This window comes from Cervus canadensis, chromosome 26 (assembly GCF_019320065.1).
Source record: "Cervus canadensis isolate Bull #8, Minnesota chromosome 26, ASM1932006v1, whole genome shotgun sequence".
Classification (NCBI taxonomy): Eukaryota; Metazoa; Chordata; class Mammalia; order Artiodactyla; family Cervidae; genus Cervus; species Cervus canadensis.
Genome location: NC_057411.1, coordinates 20782668 through 20803926, shown reverse-complemented (window position 1 = coordinate 20803926; position 21259 = coordinate 20782668). Strand labels below are relative to the sequence as shown.

Below are 21259 nucleotides of genomic sequence, written 5' to 3'. Positions count from 1 at the left end.
TTCTATTCTTGTTACTGTCTTTAACCCACTCTTTCCTAACCTTTTTAAGAATGAGGACTTTTTATAGGGAAATTTTTTTCCTATGTTCCCTCAAGAGAATAAATACTTCTTGAATTAAAAAAGGCATAAACAATATAAATTTAGTAATGCTTTTAGTTAACCTGTTTAATTACATCTATATATGTTTGAAAATGACTGATATATATAAGAATCATTTTTTATTAAGTATAGAAAAAAATGCCTGGTGTATATTTTTACATGTATATATATGTGTGTGTATTTTCTCCAGAATCATTTCTGCTGCCAACTTACCTCTACCCTGCATAATTCATGGCTTACAGGGTGGAAACAACTGCTATAAAGCATAGCAGTATTTTCCTAAAAAGTATATTTAGAAAGAGGCTTTCTGGCTAAGTAAACATTCATTTCAGTTTATAAGAGGACAAGAACTTGGATAAAGAGAAATTGAGTTCTGTGTATAAATAAAGAGGAATAAAGAGGCCATCTCCCCAGTAACTATGTGTTTTGCTACCATATGTTTCATCTTCCAGAGACAGACACAATTGTGTGAACACCATCATTAGGTAGGTTATAATGCCAGCAGCTACCACAGCCAAAACAAGAGTCATAGTCACGGTACATGCCCGTAAACCTTTGAGTAAGAGGTGCTCACTCGAGACAGACTCGTTGCCTTTCATCAAGTGTGTGAAAGTGCCAGAAACTGCCGGACAAGGGAAGGATATTTGAATAGGTTATCTTTAGAGATATGTGTGCTATAATTTCCCATACAACTACAACCACCCTGATATGTGAAGAACAGGTGATGTATTTCCCTTTACATCAAGCTGAGAGAAGGACTTTGAAAGAGACCAATGAGACCCTAAGAAGACTTGCAGATCCAAGAAGAGAGTGGACTGGACTCTGACTCACACGTGGACATTCTAAAAGGCAAGAGACGTGGTGCTTGTTTAGCAGAGTGACGAGAAGACAGTACCCTTGGGCCGTTTGAACAGCTTGTCTTTGAGACAGATAATGCATAAAATGTTTCCTGTGAAACAGATATAGACCACCCCAGGAAAAAGCCCCATCACCTTAGGTCCTTTTCAAGAGCACACATGGAGGGGTAATCAGATCTTCAGTTAAAGAATGGGAAATATCTCCAGCTACTTAAATGCTAAGGAATGAGTAAAGTCAAGCTGGAATTATGACATTTGTTCGCGTAAAGGAACTGTAGTTGAAACATCACCAGTAATGAGTAGAAAAATGAATGTCAAAAATCAGGGGGAAAAATACTAGAAAGAAGTTAATTTTAAATACAAACTAAGTTCCTAGAGCACAAGAGCTAGATGCCAAATTCTCAGCCTTTCAAGTAGGCACCTACAGGAGTCCAAATCCTGTAAATTAAGTGGAAAGGGAGGAATAGCCAGACTTAGTGGGTAAAGAAGTTGGGAAGGAAACTATCTCAACTTTAAATTAAGTTCAAGTTTTCATTATTAAATGGGCCTGGATATCTTACTTTCCGAATCGAGATCCTATTTTGTGTTTATAGTGACTGTAAGACTTTTTAGTACTAAAGAATTAAATCAAATTTTTATGGTTACATCCTATAAAATATACTTGTTTGAAATACCAGTCTATATACATGTGTATATAGTACAAATATATGCATCATGTTGCATATAATGTATATATGAAAGTGAAAGCATTAGTTGCTTAGTTGTGTCTGACTCTTTGTGACCCCATGGACTGTAGCCCACCAAGCTACTTTGTCCATGGAATTCTCCAGGCAAGAATACTGCAGTGGTTAGCCATTTCCTGCTCCAGGGAATTTTCCTGATCCAGAGATTGAACCCAGGTCTCCTGCACTGCAGGCAGATTCTTTACCATCTGCGCCATTGGGGTAGCCCAATGTATATATAATACACATAGTTTATACATTATATGCATATGATATGCATATTGTATACATAATCACCACTTGCCATTTATTCTAAAACAATTAAATACAGATAATTTCAGTGGGCCAGGAAGAAACTACTCATGGGAGAAATCAGTATGAATTCTAATATATTTAAGATACACTCTTGGAGTTAGTCTTAGTAATACCTATTTCCCAGAAATTATAAAAGTTAATGGCTTATAAAAACTTCCACAAAGGAGAAAATCCAAAGTTAAATATCTTTGTATGAAAATAATAAGTAATTTTTTTTCATAATGTAAGTTTTCTCAAGTCATAGTACACCTGTAAAAACAAGAATAGAATATACTGATACTATGTAAAGTACTTTGATAGAGTTTCCAAAGTCCTAGATTTTATTTCTTTGTTTTTTTAAAGACCATTGGTTTTTAATTTTAGGCCACCTACCTGATTCCACAATATCTTGTATGAACTAAAAAATTAAGTCAGAAAGACCCTTTTAAGAATCTACCTGTTTGTCACTAAATAAACAAAATCTCAATCTGATTAAACAAATTTTATACTTTTTATCCAGATGTTTTGGTATCATTTAAAGGCAGTCTCTTAAATAAGGCTTCCATCACCATTTTAAGATCTTCTAGTTCACTATTCCAGATACCAAATCTGGAAGTAACTACCCATCTTCTCTCAATAAGGACTCATTCCCTTGGGCCAATGACCAGTTAAACAAGGACAGCTGGACAAACCAAAGCTCAGCACAGACATTAACTCCAAAAACCTACCTTTTTCTACTTGACATGACTCTATGCAATGATAATGCTGTGTTGTCTATTTGGTTAACTTTGTAAGAGATGATACACAGAGTGCCTTCTTCTTTCTCCCATTATATCTGAAGTCTTAGTCACTCAGTCATATCTGACTCTGCGACCCCATGGACTATAGCCCACCAGGCTCCTCTGGCCATGGGGATTCTCCAGGTAAGAATACTGGAATGGGTAGCCAATCCCTTCTCCAGGGAATCTTCCCAACCCAAAGATCAAACCCAGGTCTCTTGCATTGCAGGCAGATTTTTTTTTACTATCTGAGACACCAGGGAAGCCCATATATCTGAAACTGGATACAAATTCAACGCAACAAGCCACTCACTGGGTGACTGGTGGTGGTGGTTTTAGTCACTAAGTTGTGTCCAACTCTTGCAACCCCACAGACAGTAGCCCACCAGGCTCTTCTGTCCCAAGGAATTCCAAGGCAAGAATATTGGAGTGGGTTGCCATTTCCTTCTCTAGGGAATCTTCCCAACCCAGGTCTCCAGTGTTACAGGCAATCCCTGCATTGCAGGCCAATTCTTTACCAAGTGAACCACCAGAGAAGCCCCACTGGGAGACTACTATGTACTTAATGCACATAGTAGGGTGGGTGCTCTAAAGGGAGCATACCAGAGTGGAGGAAAGTTTCTAGAATATCACATTAGTCCTTTCCCTAAAGTGCTCAGCTTCTAGTACAGGGTCAGCACCCTTTCCCTGTGAAGGGTCAGACAGTATACAATTCCCTCTCTGTAGGTGATAATAGTCTATCACAACTCGAGTCTAATGTTGTAGTTCTACTGTAGCCAATATGTAAATAAGTGGACATAGCTAATTTCCAATAAAGCTTTACTCATGGACATTGAAATTTGAATTTCAGGTAATTATCACATGACATAAAATATTATTTTTACTTTTTTCAACGTCTAAAAAATGTAAAAACCTTCTTAGCTCATTTGCTATGTTCAGTAGCTCAACCATGTCCAACCCTTTGTGACCCCATGGACTGCAGCACACTAGGCTTCCCTGTCCTTCACCATCCCCCAGAGTTTACTCAAACTCAAGTCCATTGAGTCAGTGACACCATCCAACAAGCTCATCTTCTGTCGTCCCCTTCTCCACCTGCCTTCAATCCTTCCCAGCATCAATATCTTTTCTAATGAGTCAGCTCTTAGCATCAGGTGGCCAAAGTATTAGAGCTTCAGCATCAGTCCTTCCAATGAATTTTCAGGATTGATTTCCTTTCTGATTTTGGGTTTGATCTTCTTGCGTTCCAAGGGACTCTCAAGAGTCTTCTCCAGCACCATGGTTCGAAAGCATCAGTTCTTTAGCACTCAGCCTTTTTTACTGTCTAGCTCTCACATCCATACATAACTACTGTAAAAACCACATCTTTGACTATAGGGACTTTTGTAGGCAAAGTAACATCTCTGCTTTTTATTATGCTGTCTAGATTTGCCATTGCTTCTCTTCCAAGGAGCAAGTGCCTTTTAATTTCATGGCTGCAGTCACCATCCACAGTAATTTTGGAGCCAAAGAAAATAGTCTATGAGTCTTAGCTCATAGGCCATACAAAACTCAGCAGCAGGCTAAATTTCATAGTTTGCTCATCCCTGATCTAGAGTAATAAATTTTAGCCCTGACTGAACCTTAGAATCACCTGGAAAGCTTTTTAAAAGAACACTAATACAAAAGCCCAACTCAAAAATGCTGTCTGGAATGGAAATTTTAACTTTAAAAGCTCCCCAGGTGGCTCTAATGTTCGGCCAAAGTCAGAACTACTGATCTGGAAGGTGACAGATAGTAGATTCAGATAGTAGAAGATTCAGAGGTACAAATAAGATATAAATAAGTTTAGAGGTCAGTGACCCAGGTTCAGTTTGTCACTTCAAGATTTCAGGGAGGCAATCTTGCTATGCTACCATAAGCTACATTGTCCAGACCTTAATGTTCAAAGTGATGGTGTCAGTTCTGACCATTAAGTTCTCATTCCAGCCAGACAGAAGGCAGAGTAGGAAGGAGATGAGCATGCTTTCTATCAATAAGAAAACATCTCAGGAGCTGCACATACCATTTTCCCTTTCATTCCATTTTTCAGAACCTAAGTGCACTCCATCACTCCTAGGTGGAATAAACAAGGGCAGAAAAATATAGATTTTTATTTTTGGATAGAATCTCCTCAGTTAAAAATCACAAACTATATTGCCATCGGAAAAGAGAAGGTAGAATATCAAGAAGTAGCACCTAATGTCTTCCTCAGGAAGTTAAAATTCTATCTAGGTTAGGCTGTGAGTAATTGATGAGGAAATGAGCAGATGAAATTTCCAGGGAAGTTTCGGAATATGTCTGGATGATTTTCTCACTACTGGTAATTCAGGAAATTTCAAATATTCCTGTGCCAACTGTAAATGGAAACTGTTAATACCAAAACAGCAATCTCACTTTCAAGGAACAGGAAAAGAAAGGGAAAACAGAGTCAAAGCAAAAATTATTCCTCCTTGAACTGAAATTTATTTTCTTTGTTTTTGCTTTTGCTTCTTAGCAAAGAACAAAATGATATTAATAAATATGTGAGGTACTTTTCCTAGACTTTCTCTTCAGGGCTGTTTAATGTTAACTAGTAGGCTTTGGAAAAAAGCATTTCTTTGACTCTCCAGATCCTAGTCTAGAGAACTACTTTTAACAAGTCCTAAACATTGAGAACAGAAACCAAGGACCAAGCTGGTAGTATTTCAGGTGATTCATTTTTTAAGATAATAGCAGCCAAAAATGGGAGCAATTGGTGGCCACTGGAATCCAGTTTTGAGCAAGTAAGTCACCATGCGTGAGAATAAGCTAGGGATGGAAAATTCAAGGACAAGTACACAAATGCTGTTATCAGTTAAATTATAAGCCCACAGTATATGTATGGTCCTGACCACTGAAAGAATTCTATTTATCATAGGACAAGTAGAAAATTCAACATAAATCTATTTCCTTGAACAGAATTTTTTATTACTTCTCAGTAGTTTTGGAAAGATACAGAATAGGGGAGAAATCTGGCCCGTGGACCAAGTGAATAACATCAGCTCTAATGGGACACTGATATCAGATGCCTAATATTTGCTGAAGGACATATAACTGTTGTGATATTTACTGGCAGAAAAATAAGCAAATCATAATCTAAATCTAGTCATAAAAAACATCAGTCTTATTCAAATGTCAAGTCACATAGAACTCCCACATTCTTTCTTTAGAATTCTAGACAGGCTGTGTCTCATAATTACTCTTCTTTTTTAGAAAAGCCTATGTTATTCTGGACCATTAATGCCATCCTCTGTAGATGTGCATTTTCTTAATCTTGGTCTACATAGAACTGATGGAGCATCCATACAGGAACTAAACATTTCCCTTCACTGATAATCCCAGGCCCCCACTTCATCCCACATAGGAATCTTAGCTATCACTAACTTCCCAAGTGATCTAGCACAAAGGGAAAAGTTTCTGTAGTTGCAAGTCATTAATTTGTGATGGGAGTTGCTAAAGGCCCATCAGAAATCTGAACAGAGAAAGAAAAGAAGAATGTGGGATATAGGAGAGAAGTAGTATAAAGACTTAACCTAATCACAGGAAAGAAGAAAATAAGTTGAAAAAAAAACTTGCTAGGCAGGAACACCAGATGTACAAAAGTAAAATTTTTCAGTTGTAAACCATGGCATTTCAAGAAGTAAGGACGACATAACCCCTAACAGGACATTTACCTGAGAACCTGCTATGTCTTCCGTTTCTGCTTCCTCCTCTAGGTTTCTTCCTCAAGTGAAATAATGTGGAGAAATCACAGCAGCATCTTCAGAATATGCCTTTAAAGGCTTCAGCACAGACCCTTACCTGCTACCTACATGGCCACAGGCAGAAGGGCCTGGAAATTCAGGGACATCTATCCTTCCCTGTCTCGGGAGAGATTCAGGAAAGATGACTCCTACATGAAGAACAGACTTTGAGCTTCTCCTTCTCTGTCTTTGAGGACCCTCCCTTCCCACAGATGTCCCAAATTTTGCTACACAGTGACTAATGTGGGCTGCATCACTCTGCCTCTACCAAACCCATGCAGAACAGACCCTGTTATCTACCCTAGGACCAAAGGCTGAACCCAACCCTCATAAATATGCTCGGGAGCCCAGATACTTAACCCTGGCCTCAGAATCATCTAGAGCTCTTAATTAAAACAACATTCATGTTCCCACCAAGCCCAATAAACAGATCTGTAGGAGAAGACACAAAGAATGATAGTTCTTCAAAGTCCACATATGATCTTAATTGAAAGCGTGGGCTTAGAGCCACTTATCTAACCCTGCTTTTCAAGCTTTAATGTGCATAAAAATCACTTGGAAGGATGTTAACTAGACTTATTTTGGTGATCATTTTTCAATATGTACGTATAATTGAATCATTATGTTGTACACATGAAACTCTGTTAGCTCAGTTGGTAAAGAATCTGCCTGCAGTGCAGGAGACCCAGGTGCAATCCCTGGGTCGGGAAGATTCCCCGGAGAAGGAAATGGCAACCCACTCCAGTATTCTTGCCTGGAAAATCCCATGGACAGAGGAGCCTGGTGGGCTATAGTCCATGGGGTCATGAGTCGGACATGACTTAGAGACTAAACTACCACCACCACACATGAAACTAATATAATGTTGTATGTCAATTACATCTCAGTTTTAAAAACCACTTGGAAATCAAACAAAAATAAATAAAGACACAGAGAGAAAAACTGGTCAGGATAATAGTCCTCCCTGAAGCTCTTAACCCTAGCCCAGAATGTGACCTGGAAACTGAAAAATATGACTCTTTTAGGAAGGAAAAACCAATCAAAATAATACTTAGATCATAGACCACAGTTTTTCTTGCTCAATGTCTAGGTTACATTTGAAGGACAGAAGCTAATCCTTTAATATAATAGTCTGATAGTTCCTTTGAATGCCAACTGTGGCACTCAATTTACCACTTTACCTTCTAATTCAGGACTCAGAGCTCTAACAGGGTAACAGACCCAGGGAATGGCTTTCCTTTCAGTGTTTAAAATTCTTTTAGTAGTTCAACACATTAATAAAGCCTAATACTGTCTTAATGGCCTAGATTTTCAACTCTGATATTCTAATGGAAAATTAAGAAGTCATACAGTATTTACGAATAAAAATATATAATGATAAAAATACTATGTTCCTTTGAAACTTTCTTTTTCCAGCTTTACTTAAATATAATTGACATATGACGTTAATGTCAGTGGAAGGTATATAACAAGTTGATTTGATATACTTATATATTGCAAAATGGTTGCTACTATACACTTATATATTACAAAAGATTATCACAATATGCTTATACATTATTTCAGATGTTTCATTGTTAGTGTACAGAAATACAACTGATTTTGTATCCAACAACTTTACTGACTCAATTAGTTCTAACAGTTTTTTGGCAGAGTCTATAGGACTTTCTAGGGCTTCCCTGGTGGCTCAGACGGTAAAAGCATCTGCCTACAATGCGGGAGGCCCAGGTTCGATCCCTGGGTCAGGAAGATGCCCTGGAGAAGGAAATGGCAGTAGGACTTTCTGTGTATAAGATCATCCATGTGCAAATCACGATTTTCCTTCTTCCTTTCTAATTTTGACGCCTTTTATTTCTTTCTCTTACTTGATTGCTCTGGCTAGGATTTCTAGAACTATGTCGAATAAGAGTAGTGAGAGTGGGCACCCTTATCGTGTTCCTGACGTTTCAACCTTACATCCTTGATTATCATGCTGACCGTGGATTTGTCATGTATCACCTTCGTTATGTTGAGGCTTGCTCCCTTAGGTTTTTACAATGTGAAAGGTTGTATTTTGTCAGATGCTTTTTCTGCCTCACTTGAGATGATCAGTGATTTTTATGTCATTCTATTAGTATGGTGTGTCAAGTTTATTGATTTGGGTATACTGAACTATCCTTCAGCTCCAGGGATACATCTCGATTGTGGTGTATGGTCCTTTTAATGTGTATTAATAGTTACATTCAGTCTGCTATCATTTCATTGAGGATTTTTGTACCATATTCATTAGGGATTTTATTGCAGTGTCCTAATCTGGTTTTGATATTAGGGTAATACTGGCCTTGTAAAATGAGTTTTAGCTTCCCTGGTGGTTCAGTGGTAAAGAATCCACCTGCCAATGCAGAAGACTTCAGCTCATCCCTGGGTTGAAATATACCCTGGAGAAGGAAATGACAACCCACTCCAGTATTCTTGCCTGGGAGATCACAAAACAGAGGAGCCTGGCAGGCTACAATCCATGGGGTTGCAAAGAGTCAGACATGACTTGGCAACTAAAGAACAACAAAATGAATTTAGGAGTGTTCCTTTCTCTTCTATTTTTTAGATGATTTTGAGAAGGATTAACATTAATTCCTTAAATGTTTTGTAGAATTCATTGGAGAAACAGTCTAGCCCTGGGTTTTCCTCTTTGTGGAAGTTTCTGATTATTGGTTCAAACTCCTAACTCATTGTTGGTCCATTCAGATTTTCTGTTTCTTCATGATTCAGCCTTGGCAGGTTGTATGTTTCTAAAAATTGATCTATCTCTTCTAGGTTAATCAACTTTTTGGTGCATAATTTTTCATAGTAGTCTCATGATCCTTTGTATTTCTGTAGTATCAGTTACAAAGTTTTCTCTTTAATTTCTGGTTTTGAATCTTCTCTCTGTTTTTCTCAGGCTATCTAAAGTTTTATTGATCTTGTTTAAAGTTTCAAGAAACTTTGATCTTTGCTTCACATTATTTCTGCTCTGATTTTGTTATTTTCTTGCTTCTGGTAACTTTGGGGCTTACCCAATTGCTCAGTGGGTAAAGAATCCAACTGCAATGCAGGAGATGAAGGAGAAAAGGGTTTGATCCATGGGTCATGAAGATTCCCCAGAGAAGGGCATGGCAACCCACTCCAGTATTCTTGCCTGGAGAATCCCATGAACAGAGGAACCTGGGAGGCTATAGTCCACAGGGTCACAAACAGTTGGACACAACTGAAGTGACTACACACACACATATACACACACACACTATTATTATATCATTGTCTTTTTCTCCCTTCAGATCTACCAGTATTTACTTAATGTATTTAGGTGCTCTGATGTTGGGTGCATATGTATTTAAAATTTTTATGTCTTCTTAATGAATTGACCCCATCATTACATATATTATTATGTTATGATCTTCTTTGTCTCTTATTATTCAATATTATTTTTAGCTTAAAATCTATTTTATCTAAGTATAGGCACTTCAGTTTGAGTATTATTATTTTTGTCACTTTTGCCAATACAATTCAAGAAAAATGCTATCTCATTTTACTTTGCTTTTTTTTTTTACTGTTAGTGAGTACATAAGAAAGATCTTTTAAAATAATTAGCTGCAGTCACTCATATGAAGAATTTTATTAGAATGCTAAAATGTGACTTACATTCTTTGACAAGGTTGAATTTAAGATACATGTCAAAGTCATTTCAACAATCACTAGAAACTAATACTATTTAAATGTCAAGTTACCTGAAATTTCATAGGAGTGTTCTATTTCACAACATTTTTCTTAATAATGAAAGCAGTTACACAATGAGCAAAATAAAAACTTTTTTCTTTTTTCTCCTTCTCAGGAAAGACATATTTCTACCATCATATCAGCTTTAAAGTCACTAATATTGACTATGACAGCAAGTTTGCAAAACCATATTCACAAGAATATACGGACCTAAATAATAAGATAGTATCTTTGGTAAGTTGAAACTCTTTTCTTAGCATTGTTTTTTTTTTTTTTTAAATGCTATCCTCCTTTAAATGCCTGACTCCTAGCAGTCACCTTCCAAGTAGAAAATGATTTATAATTTTATATTATTTCTTGCCACTACCTCAGTTCTAGATGAAGATAGTCAGCCCTTTCAGAAAATCAGTTAGAAAACATGCATGGGAGGAAAAATGTAAGAGAGACATATTTTGAGAACACCTGAGAAACACCTAACTTGTGATAGACACTCAAAGAAGGTTTTTAAAATTAAAAATTTAGTGAATGAGACTTATTCTATATCCAAGATACCTGATGAAGGCCATGCTGTTTCTGCTTCTAATTTAAAGTTATTCAAGGAAGAGAAATGGTCAGTGTAGAAAAGAACATACAACCCCAAATAAAGATCTTCTTGTTAAACCTCAGTGTATGTAAACATCATTGTCTACTCAAGAGCATGTTGCAATATGTGCGCTGTGCTATACTTAGTCGCTCAGTCGTGTCCGACTCTTGCGACCCCATAGACTATAGCCTGCCAGGCTCCTCTGTTCATGGGATTCTCCAGGCAAGAATACTGGAGTGGGTTGCCATTTCCTTCTCCAGTATTTTGCTATAAGTTAAACCTAATGAAGAGTCTTAACTACCCCTTTAACATTAGCTTCGTTTATCATAGATGCCACTTTAACTCATAATTTTATCCACCAAACCAAATTCTGCAAGAATAGTGGTGGCATTATTCATCTCCCATTTCCCTGAGCAGATTCTTGACAGCACATTTTCAGACCTAACTCTCTCTGACAAAAGCTTGTAGTTTTTCTACAGAATTTCAGTACCTCCCAGTTTCTAATAAATCCAAAGACTTTAAGAGTCTTGGTATACTTTTACCATTATACTGAGTTAGTATATTAAAAAATGCAAGAAAATTCCTGCTTTTAGTTTAGCTTTATGATAAAGGAGGAAATTACATGAAAGTAATCAATATAACTCACTGATTAATAAATAGGTTTTGGACTCAGAGTCCTTGTTCAATTCTAAGTTTAACCATTTACTCACTGTATGACTTAAGTTATTTCATCTTCCCACACCTCAGTTTCTTCAACTAACAATGAGATGGCAAACATAGATACATTACCATGGGAGTGTTCTTGGCATGACACAAGGTTAAATATGTCATAATCTTAGCAGAAGTTCTATTAATCTGTAAGCCCTTAGAATTGGAATAATGGCTAAAGTGAGTACCATTAATAGATAATAAGTTATAAGTACATAACAAAGCTAATGTATAACTTTAAAATAACTCCAAATACGCCTGCACTAAGAAATTCACCTTTTATGCTATAAATCAAATCAAGATATTCAAATAAATTAACCTATGTTTACTTCACAAATGAATATTCCAAAACTATCAGTCTGATCTATTATTATATCATCTTGGTTAATCAAACACTAAGATGCCCTGACATCTTGTTTCAGGCTTCTTTTGCAACCCTCATTCCCAGTTTCTAACTACCTGTATTAAGACAATCATCAAATATTTCCCATACTTTTCCATTTGCCTGGGTCAGGATGCCTGCTGTTACATGCCACTCTCTCTATTTTCATTTAATCCAATATTCTTTGTATTATAAGTATTACCATATACACAACATCCATAAGTACACTAGTAACAAATGGAGACAGAATGTACCAAATGGAGTTCTGAACATTCTTCAAACTTGGCTATTAGTCACAATTACAATGTACACAGCCTGTTTTTCTTCTGATTTCCATTAAATAATTCTTGTGATGCTTCACTCTAAAAGAAGAAAAGGAATAAAGAGAGATGTTGCTTTACTATGAATCATAGTCTTTTAGTTTTTACTACCGAGAATAAATGTTCCTTCATACAGAACATTTTCATGTTTTAGATATATGGTTTTCCAGTGGGAAACTTAAGAAATATTTGTAATTTCTTATTTTTTGTAGCTCCCCAGCAGATATGATGCCCAACTATAGTGAATATAAATTCTAAAATTTAGGAGTGAGGTAGTACCTTAACAAAAATTAACTTTACTAATTGTCCGTACTGATCTAAGCACCTTATGTATTAACTTATTTGATTCTCCTGACAGTCTCATTTTCTATATGAAGAAACTGAGGCACAAAGAGGTTAATTTACCTAAAGTTATACTGCAAGTGTACCTGCATCTTCTTTATGATGTATTGCCCTATAATTAATGAGCATGTAAACATTATAAAATTTCAAGCGCACTTCAGATTACATCACCTTTCATATGACCAGTCATATATTCCAAAATGTTTAAGCAACTCCCATGTAGTTTTCACATATAAATGCAGTGGATTATAGGTGACCAAAATGATACTTAGTATGTGTAAGGTGTCTAAGATAATACACGAGAAACAGGTCAGCCAAACTTACATCAAACCACTTACCAGAGTATCCAAGAGCAGAGAGCATCTTTGGTCATTATATAACTATAACATTTGTCAAATAACAAATATTCGGCTGAGCTAACCTAAACCTGGTATGAGCATATACACCTTTATGCTTATGACTCTTCTTGCAGTCTACCAAATGATAGATTATCTATGGAATTCATCAGACTTAGAAGTATGTGATTTTTAAAAGGTAGCAAAGTGAAGGATAATATCCAGGATTCCTGTTCCATCTAATACAGATTAGCAATGTCTCAGGTTGAGTAAAAGTTAGGTTAGTGTTCATTCAGTTTTATGACCCTCAACACTTAAAAGTTTTGTGTACTCTCCAGTATAAGCTATTGAGAAAAGTGCTAATCTGATATATTGAATGAAAATCATTGTGCATTAAGTTTCTAACATGAAGGAACTGAGACGATCCAAGGTTTATCAAAAATGCAACCAATATTACAGACATTATTCATATTTCAAATGGTATGAAGAAAACTTACAAAACTTACTGATGCACTAGCTTTCTTTTGTGCGATTGGAACATAAGGAAAGAAGAAATAAGTACTAGATGCTCAGGGCAGGATGTCTGCAGACACGGTTGCAGGGGTAAGGGGTGATAATGACCACTAACATAAGTTAGTGAGAAACTAAGTGAGTTTCTGAAGCTTGGCATTTGGTTTCAGGTCAAATATCTAACAACCTTTTTCCTACAGGGTGTGCCAAGAGTCTGAGGCTCTTAAAAATAGGAATTGTGTGACTGTTACTGGGGAAACTCTCATAAATCCACCTTACAGCTTCTTGGAACACCCCAAGCCTAAAGTTACTATTCACTCGAAGGATGGGTCTACATCACCCATCTATACACACCTTATTAAACAAATATTATACGCTAAGCTTGGGTGTCTGAGTTCATTCTGAAGCGATTTTTTAAAGGATCATTTAGTAGGCATCATTTCTGATCTTGAGTCTAGCCTCTTTCCATAGTTTTAATTCATGGTATTCCCATTCTCAGACTCACCTAGCCACCATATCTTAAGGTCAATTTTGACCCCTCCTTCTCCATTATCTAACCATTCACTAAATTTCATTACTTATTCCTTCAAAGTGTTTCTAGCCTGACTTCCAAAGCAAAATTGCTGAATAAAAGTGAGAATTTATCCCTCTCTCTCCTCAAACTTCACTAAAATGACAGAAATCAAATAAAAACAATGTGTCTTATAATGACAGAAGTGTTGCCACCAAAAGAGTGAGGAGTTTTGGGAAGATAAAAACTAGAGATCTGCAAAGAGTAAAACCTCAGCATCACAGTTGCTGACAAATAACTCCCTGGAGAGAAAAATACTGGCCTCCAAGAAAGTGAGTTGTCCAACAAAAACTTGGAATAACCTTGAGATCAGAGAAAGCAAAGGTTGTGAAAGAAAGTCACAGTGGATAGCTAATTAATTAATCAATGTAAGGCATTAAGTATTTCTACAGGAAATAATATATTGTAAATTAATTAACAGACTGAATAAAATATTCTACTAGAAATCTATTCCAATGCAATTAGAAAAAGGAAAGGAAGTAATATGTGTACGTTAAAAAGAATGAAGGAAAAGGTCATTATTTACTGATAATGTTGTTGTTAAGACACTAAGTCGTGTCCAACTCTTCTGAGATGCCATGGACTTTTAGCCCACCAGCCTCCTCTATCCATGAGTTTTCCTAGGCAAGAATACTGGACTGGGTTGCCATTTCTTTCTCCAGGGGATCTTCCTGACCTAGGGATTGAACCCGTGGCTCCTGCATTAGCAAGCGGATCCTTTACCATTAAGCCACCAGGGTTAATACTCAAAAGACTTAGCTGAAAAACTATTAGAATCAGCAGTAGAGTTTTGTAAGGTGGCCAATTACCAGGCCAACATCTAAAAAGTAATATTTTTCTTAATTACCAAAAGTAACAAAATATAACATTATTTTTAAATTCCACTTAATAGCAACAAAGTCTATATGATATTCATGAATGAAACTAACACAAATTATAAACAATCCATATGAATAAAAATATGAAATCTTGCTAAACAATGTGAAAGAATAAATAAGGGGAAAAAACATGTAACTTCATGTTAATTATGTCAATCCTGTGCAAATTAATCACAAATTCAGTAAAATCCTTTAGTTTATGATAAACATGTTATTTCAAATTCAGTATTGTTAGGACAATCAGCTAGCCATCTGGAAAATATAGGAAGTAATATAGCTTGCATTTCTGGCATAATCACTCCATTACATAAGTAGTTAGCATGGGCAAGATTCTGTTTATTTGTTTGAAGAACAGGACCAGTTAAGATTAAGGCAGTTTATAGATTTAAATTTCATGAATCTGTGGATTTATTACTATCAATTCTAGGATGCTATTAACTAACCACTCCAACTCAAAATGTTGTCTGCCATCTCTGAATATCTACAGAAATAACAATCTGTGGTATGAATTTTGTCACTGTGTCTTTTCTTTGTAGCTACAGGTATGCTCCCCGTACAATTGCCCTGAAACATTCCCTCATGTTCAAATAATATTTGGGGAAATAGGAAAATAAAAAGTCAGGGGGAAGGGGGTTAGGAAGGAGTGAGAGAAGAAAAGTGATGAAATAGCTCAAGTAGATCAGCAGAAATATTTCTGCAGCCTAGGAGAGCTGACAACAGGTGCATTATTCTGAGTATATAAGTAGTTGCATTATTCCCTCTTTTCATAGGATTTTCTTTTGTGGCTCATTTGGTAAAGAATCCACCAGCAATGCAGGAGACCTAGGCTCGATTCTTGGGTTGGGAAGATCCCCTGGAGAAGGGAAAGGCTACCCACTCCAGTATTCTGGCCTGGAGAATTCCATGGACTGTATAGTCCACGGGGTAGCAAAGAGTCAGAGACAACTGAGCGACTTTCACTTTCACTTTCTTTTCTACAGGAAACAAGATACTGCTTTTCCAGAGTGCAGTACAGTATTTCATGGTCTTTTCTTCAGAGATATCAGTAGCTAGCTCACACACCCTCTTCTAAAAATGTTGCTCTTCCTCTGTGTTCTCCTCCAGCAACAGTTTCCTGCTCCTCTTCTCAGTAAAATTTTGTTGAAAAAATTAGATTTGTGTGCTGTTTCTACCTCCTTGTCACCTGTTCTCACTTTAACCCTGTCCAGTTATAATTTCTTTCTCTCTACCCCATTCAATTACTCTTACAGAGGTCACCAAAGACCTCACTGTTGCCAAACCTGATGGTCACTTCTTACTTGAGCTTAGCCCCATTATTATCTTCTTCCTTCTTCCTTTTCTCTTTTTGGTGTCCAAGACACTTCCTTCTTCATTTTTCGTTCTTCTTCACTAGCTGCTTTTCCCAGCGGCCTTGGGTGGTTTCTTATCATCTGTAGGGCTTCCCAGGTGACGCTAGTGGTAAAGAACCCACCTGCCAATGTAGGAGTTGTAAGAGATGTGGGTTCAATCCCTGGGTTGGGAAGGTCCCCTGGAGGAGGGCTTGGCAACCCACTCCAGTATGCTTGCCTGGAGAATCTCATGGACAGAGGAGCCTGGAGGGCTACAGTTCATGGGGTCGCAAAGAATTGGACATAACTGAAGTGACTCATCATGCACGCACACTATCCATCTGTAGATCTCTATATATAGGTGGTCCCCTCTGCATTTTCCAGAGAATCCCCACCTCCTCCCTTCTCCTTCTTACCTCTTACTTTCATCTTCTCCTGTCTTCTCTTTCTGTACTCCCTCTAACTTCCTCATCCAAACTTTCTGTTTAAAAGCCAACAACACTGATGACTCCAAAAAGGGAACTCTACATCTTTACCCCAAGACCTGTTTCTCCTCCTGCCTTATACTTCTCAGTAAGTAACACCAAATCAACCCACCTGCTCAACCTAAACACTTAATAAAGAAACGCTTTTCTCAATCAATAAATTAGTACATTCTATTGACTCCACCACCAAAACATAACTTAACAAAACGACAAAACAAAACATAACATGTATTTTTCTCCTTAATTGCAGCCCCTATTATTTTTCTTGCCTAAACTCCTACACTTGCCTCCTAACTGGCTTCTTTGCTTTCATCTAATCTCCCTACAATCTATCCTTCACACAGGAGCTAAAGGGATCCTTTAAAAATGAAAATCAAATCACATCACTTACCAGCTTTAAAACCCTCCGAAGATGTTCAAGTTCATTCATATTTACATAAAGATGTAAACATAAAAAATAAAATTAAGACTTATGTAAATGGAAGGAGAGGGTAAAACACATAAATGGATTTTTTTTTTTTAAGTTCAATCTTCCTTTTGCTTTTTTCCCTATTTTTTCCCACTCCTTCCTCTCCCTCTACATACATCCCCAAACTCTACCTCCGAGTAATTCATATCAACAAAATGGTGTATATCCTTTCTTATTCTCCTCCTTAATTAATTAGCCTACATAGAAAAGAAAATCCATAGGAGTGTTTATCAGTATTTTACTGAAGAGGGTTTATATTATACATAATCACCTGAAATTTGTTTGCTTTTCTAAGCAATATCTCACAGATATTCTCCAAGTCAGTGTAAAGATTTAACCTTTTCTGTGACTGCATAATATTCATCAGTATGGATGCAGCACAGTATATTCAATTTTCCCCATATTTTTAGTTATTTACTTTGTTTTCAGGTTTTGACTAATATAACCAACATTGCAAAAATTGTCCTTCTATATACATCCTTATATTTATAAACATTTGATAGGTTTCTAGATTGAGATTTCTTAATCAAATGAGAATTTTTAATTTTAAGAAACATTGCCAGATTGTTTTCTAAAAGATTGAAATAATTCACACTTCACTAGTTGTGTATTTGACTACTCTTCCTCTGCCAAGCCCCCCACCCCACCCCAGCAACAGATACACAGTTTTAACTTTGTGCTAATTTGATAAGTATATGTTATTGTGAAATTTAATTTGCATTTTCTCTAACTAGTGATGAGACTGAGAATCTTTTTCTCTACATGGTGACCATTTGGGCTTTCTCATGTGTGAATTTCCTGTTCACTTTCTTTGCCCAGTTTTTCTAATGTGTCGTTTGCTTATCCTTGTTAATCTGTAAATATCTCTGTAAATTATAGATGTTAAAACTTTCCTTACTATTCACATGCAAATACCTTCCCAAATGCACTTTTTACCATCTGACTATATATGTGGTCTTATGTTGACTTTATTTTAATTTTTTGAATTTTTGGTCTTGATTCAAATGGACTTCACAGCCCATGAAAAGAAGTGTATCCAATTTCCTTGGGAGTTTTTACCCCCTACTTTTAAGTCTTTATCCACACAGAAATAATTTAGTAGAAGGTAATGCTTAGTCACTTCAGTTGTGTCTGACTCTGTGCGACCCCATGGACTGCAGCCCACCAAGCTCCTCTGCCCATGGCATTCTCCAGACAAGAATACTGGAGTGGGTTGCCATTTCCTCTTCCAGAATTAGTACAAGGTAGGAGCCCAAGTTTTTTTTTTTTCAAGTATAGAGAGCCAGTTGAGTTGGCAGTACTTATTAAATAATTCACCCTATTCCTGTGATTTAAAATGCTATCCTTTCATAAGGAGAAGCACAACATTCTTCCTTCACCAAAGCAATCACTGGTGTTTCCACTGCTTCATTAAAAAAAGAAAAAATTCTACAGAATAAAGTGTAAGAAAGAGGCAGGAGAGATTTATTTGCCAGGCTCTATACCTAATCCTGGGTTTTCCCAATGGCTCAGTGGTTAAGAACCCACCTGCAATGCAGAAGATAAAGGAGACAGGTTCTATCCCTGGGTTGAAGATCCCCTGGAGGAGGGCATAGCAACACACTGCAATATTCTTGCCTGGAGAATCCCATGGACAGAGGAGACTTTGGCTGTAGTCCATGGGGTTACAAAGAGCTGGACATGACTAAAGGGACTGAGCCGGCACACATACCTAATCCTACTTCTCTATAGGATTCTCCAGAACCCAACAAGACAGTCTTCTAGCACTTTTGTTTCAACTGGGATCTATGTCCTGAACCAAATCAAATTTCCTTCTACTTCACATTTTGCATGTATCTCTGGGTGTTTATTTATTTATTGCTCCAGATCTTTGCCTTTTGACCCTTTGGTATTTGATCTAACTTTGTCATCCCATATCTGATGCTCAATGCATGTTTTCAAGTTCTAAACTCTGGCTTTCCAGTACTCAACCCTTAGTTTTATTTAACAAGCCCTTATACAGCTTTTTTTTTTTTTTTAAGAACAGTGTCTGTCACTGTTTTAAGCATAATCATCATAACAATTCATAAGCTACATATAATTACTAGCCCATTCACAAAATGCTTGAAGTATGAAATACTGCCAACACCCACAGTGAATCTCATACAAGTCTTAGGGCATCCAGTGTAATTGCTGGGGGACAGTCACCAGTCACATAAGCATGGAGTGGCCACATGACTGACCTTAACTATTTAGTCTATAGGCCCTCCAGAGGTGAAACTGATATACCCTGACCAGGGCCCCAGGCAAACAAAAGCAAGCATCCCACACAGATCACTGTGTTAACTTGAAGTCTGGTGTGGCCCAAAGCCTCAGATTTACAAGACACTTCTCAGGCAGGATAATCCAAGGTTCAAAGGTTATCTTTCAGTAACCGCTCAAGGGTGTCTCTTTTCCTTCGGCATGTACAAAGTTCCTATGCCAACTGAGTTTACTCTTTACTGCACAGATAGTTTCTAGAACTTATGCATCTCATAGGAAAATTAACACTGTTATATGAGGAAGAGGGTGAGGGCCCTAAAATGATGATGAATGCATCTTCAACATCAACACTGGAAGTATGTGACAGAGGAGGATAAGTTAGTCTTGGTATTATGGAATCAGAATCCAGTATGTAGAAAATTTTTCCAGTCATTAGACATGCAAAGTTTTTAAAGGTTTCAGTTCTTTCTTTTTTTTAGATGTAACTGATATTTAACACTTTCAACATTGTGTTGGTTCCAGGTGCATAACATGATTCTATGTATATATATATATTGTGAAATGATCACCGCAATAGGTCTGTTTAAGATCCATCAGTATTTATACATATTTCATTTACACATATTTCAGTAAATGGTCAAATGGAAGTTCCCTTGTACTTGGAACATATTTGATAAGGCTGTATATAAAATCATAAATATACCATTACATTTTTTCTCTTATAGTGGAAATCACACAAAATAAACTATATAAGAATTTCTGTGTTTTAGAACTCAAACCTGTGGTCTTTAAACAGTGAGTACACAGGTACAAACATGAAATAAACCTAGATCTTCCCTAATTTAAACTACATTTTTCCAAATAAAATTTTAATATTAATTTGAAAAAAAAAATGCCATCCTTGTTGTATCCTAAGTCCCTATATAACCTGGAATCTATTTTTGGATTCTATATTGCGTGCCACATTAATTGTATAGCATCTCTTTCTCATAGCTTCTTTTCAACAGTCTTTTATCTCTTTATTTACAAGTATGATTCTTTTTAACTAATAGATAACTAGGTTTTAATTTTGAATGCAATTTGATAGATTCTTTAATAACAAAGCTTTATCTATTCTCATTAATTGTAGCAGGTAATATACCTGATTTCATTTTTTCAGTTGACTTTAAGTAAATAATGTATTGTTTTTTGTTTCTTTTCCTTATTCTTGCTGATTTTCATTCTTTTTCATTTTATGTTTTTCTTCTTGAAAATTTCAATGTACTTAGTTAATAGTTATCTTTCCTGAAACTCAGTTAGATGAATATTTGTCTATTATTAAAAAAATTACTAGCCCTAACAAGACATTATTTTCCTTACCTAAACCCTAATGCAAGAATAGGAGGCCCTTGACATACTTTCACGTTTCTTCTCTCTTCACATTCCTGCTCCCCACTAATAGGGCTTTGAAGCATTGCTTCCTTTCCTCTTCTGCCCTCCTTTCCTATTCCTAGTAAGTAGGTTTGCTGAGGTAGCACCACAACTGCTGAAGTATTGTCAGCCTGTTTCTTAAAGTACGCTGTCTCTGGTGCAAGCATTTCAATTTTACATTCATTGTATTTCACACACACCCCTCAGGTTTCACTGCTCGATTTGTTCCCTCTCCTCTTCATCTCCCCCCCATAAAAACCCCAATTCTGGCTTAGATTTTGCTTTCCTAGAACCCTTAGTCATATATTTTTCTCTATTGAGATATGTGAAAGCTATACTACTGGATTTTCAAGTATCCATAGATATCTTTCTTTTACTCTAAAGAGAGAGTATGTCCTCATTAGGAATAGGATTGTTGAATAGTCAGTTTTTTCT

At 36.6% G+C, this 21259-nt stretch overlaps 1 protein-coding gene across 1 annotated transcript in view; it reads left to right on the top strand.

Annotated features, from left to right (window-relative positions):
• LOC122428010 (transmembrane protease serine 11C-like) overlaps positions 1–21259 on the top strand; it is a 60139-nt gene that overhangs the window by 6111 nt on the left and 32769 nt on the right. The window contains exon 2 of the mRNA XM_043447619.1: positions 10364–10496. Within this exon, the coding sequence (XP_043303554.1) occupies positions 10364–10496 (133 nt within the window). The remainder of the gene's footprint in view (positions 1–10363; positions 10497–21259) is intronic.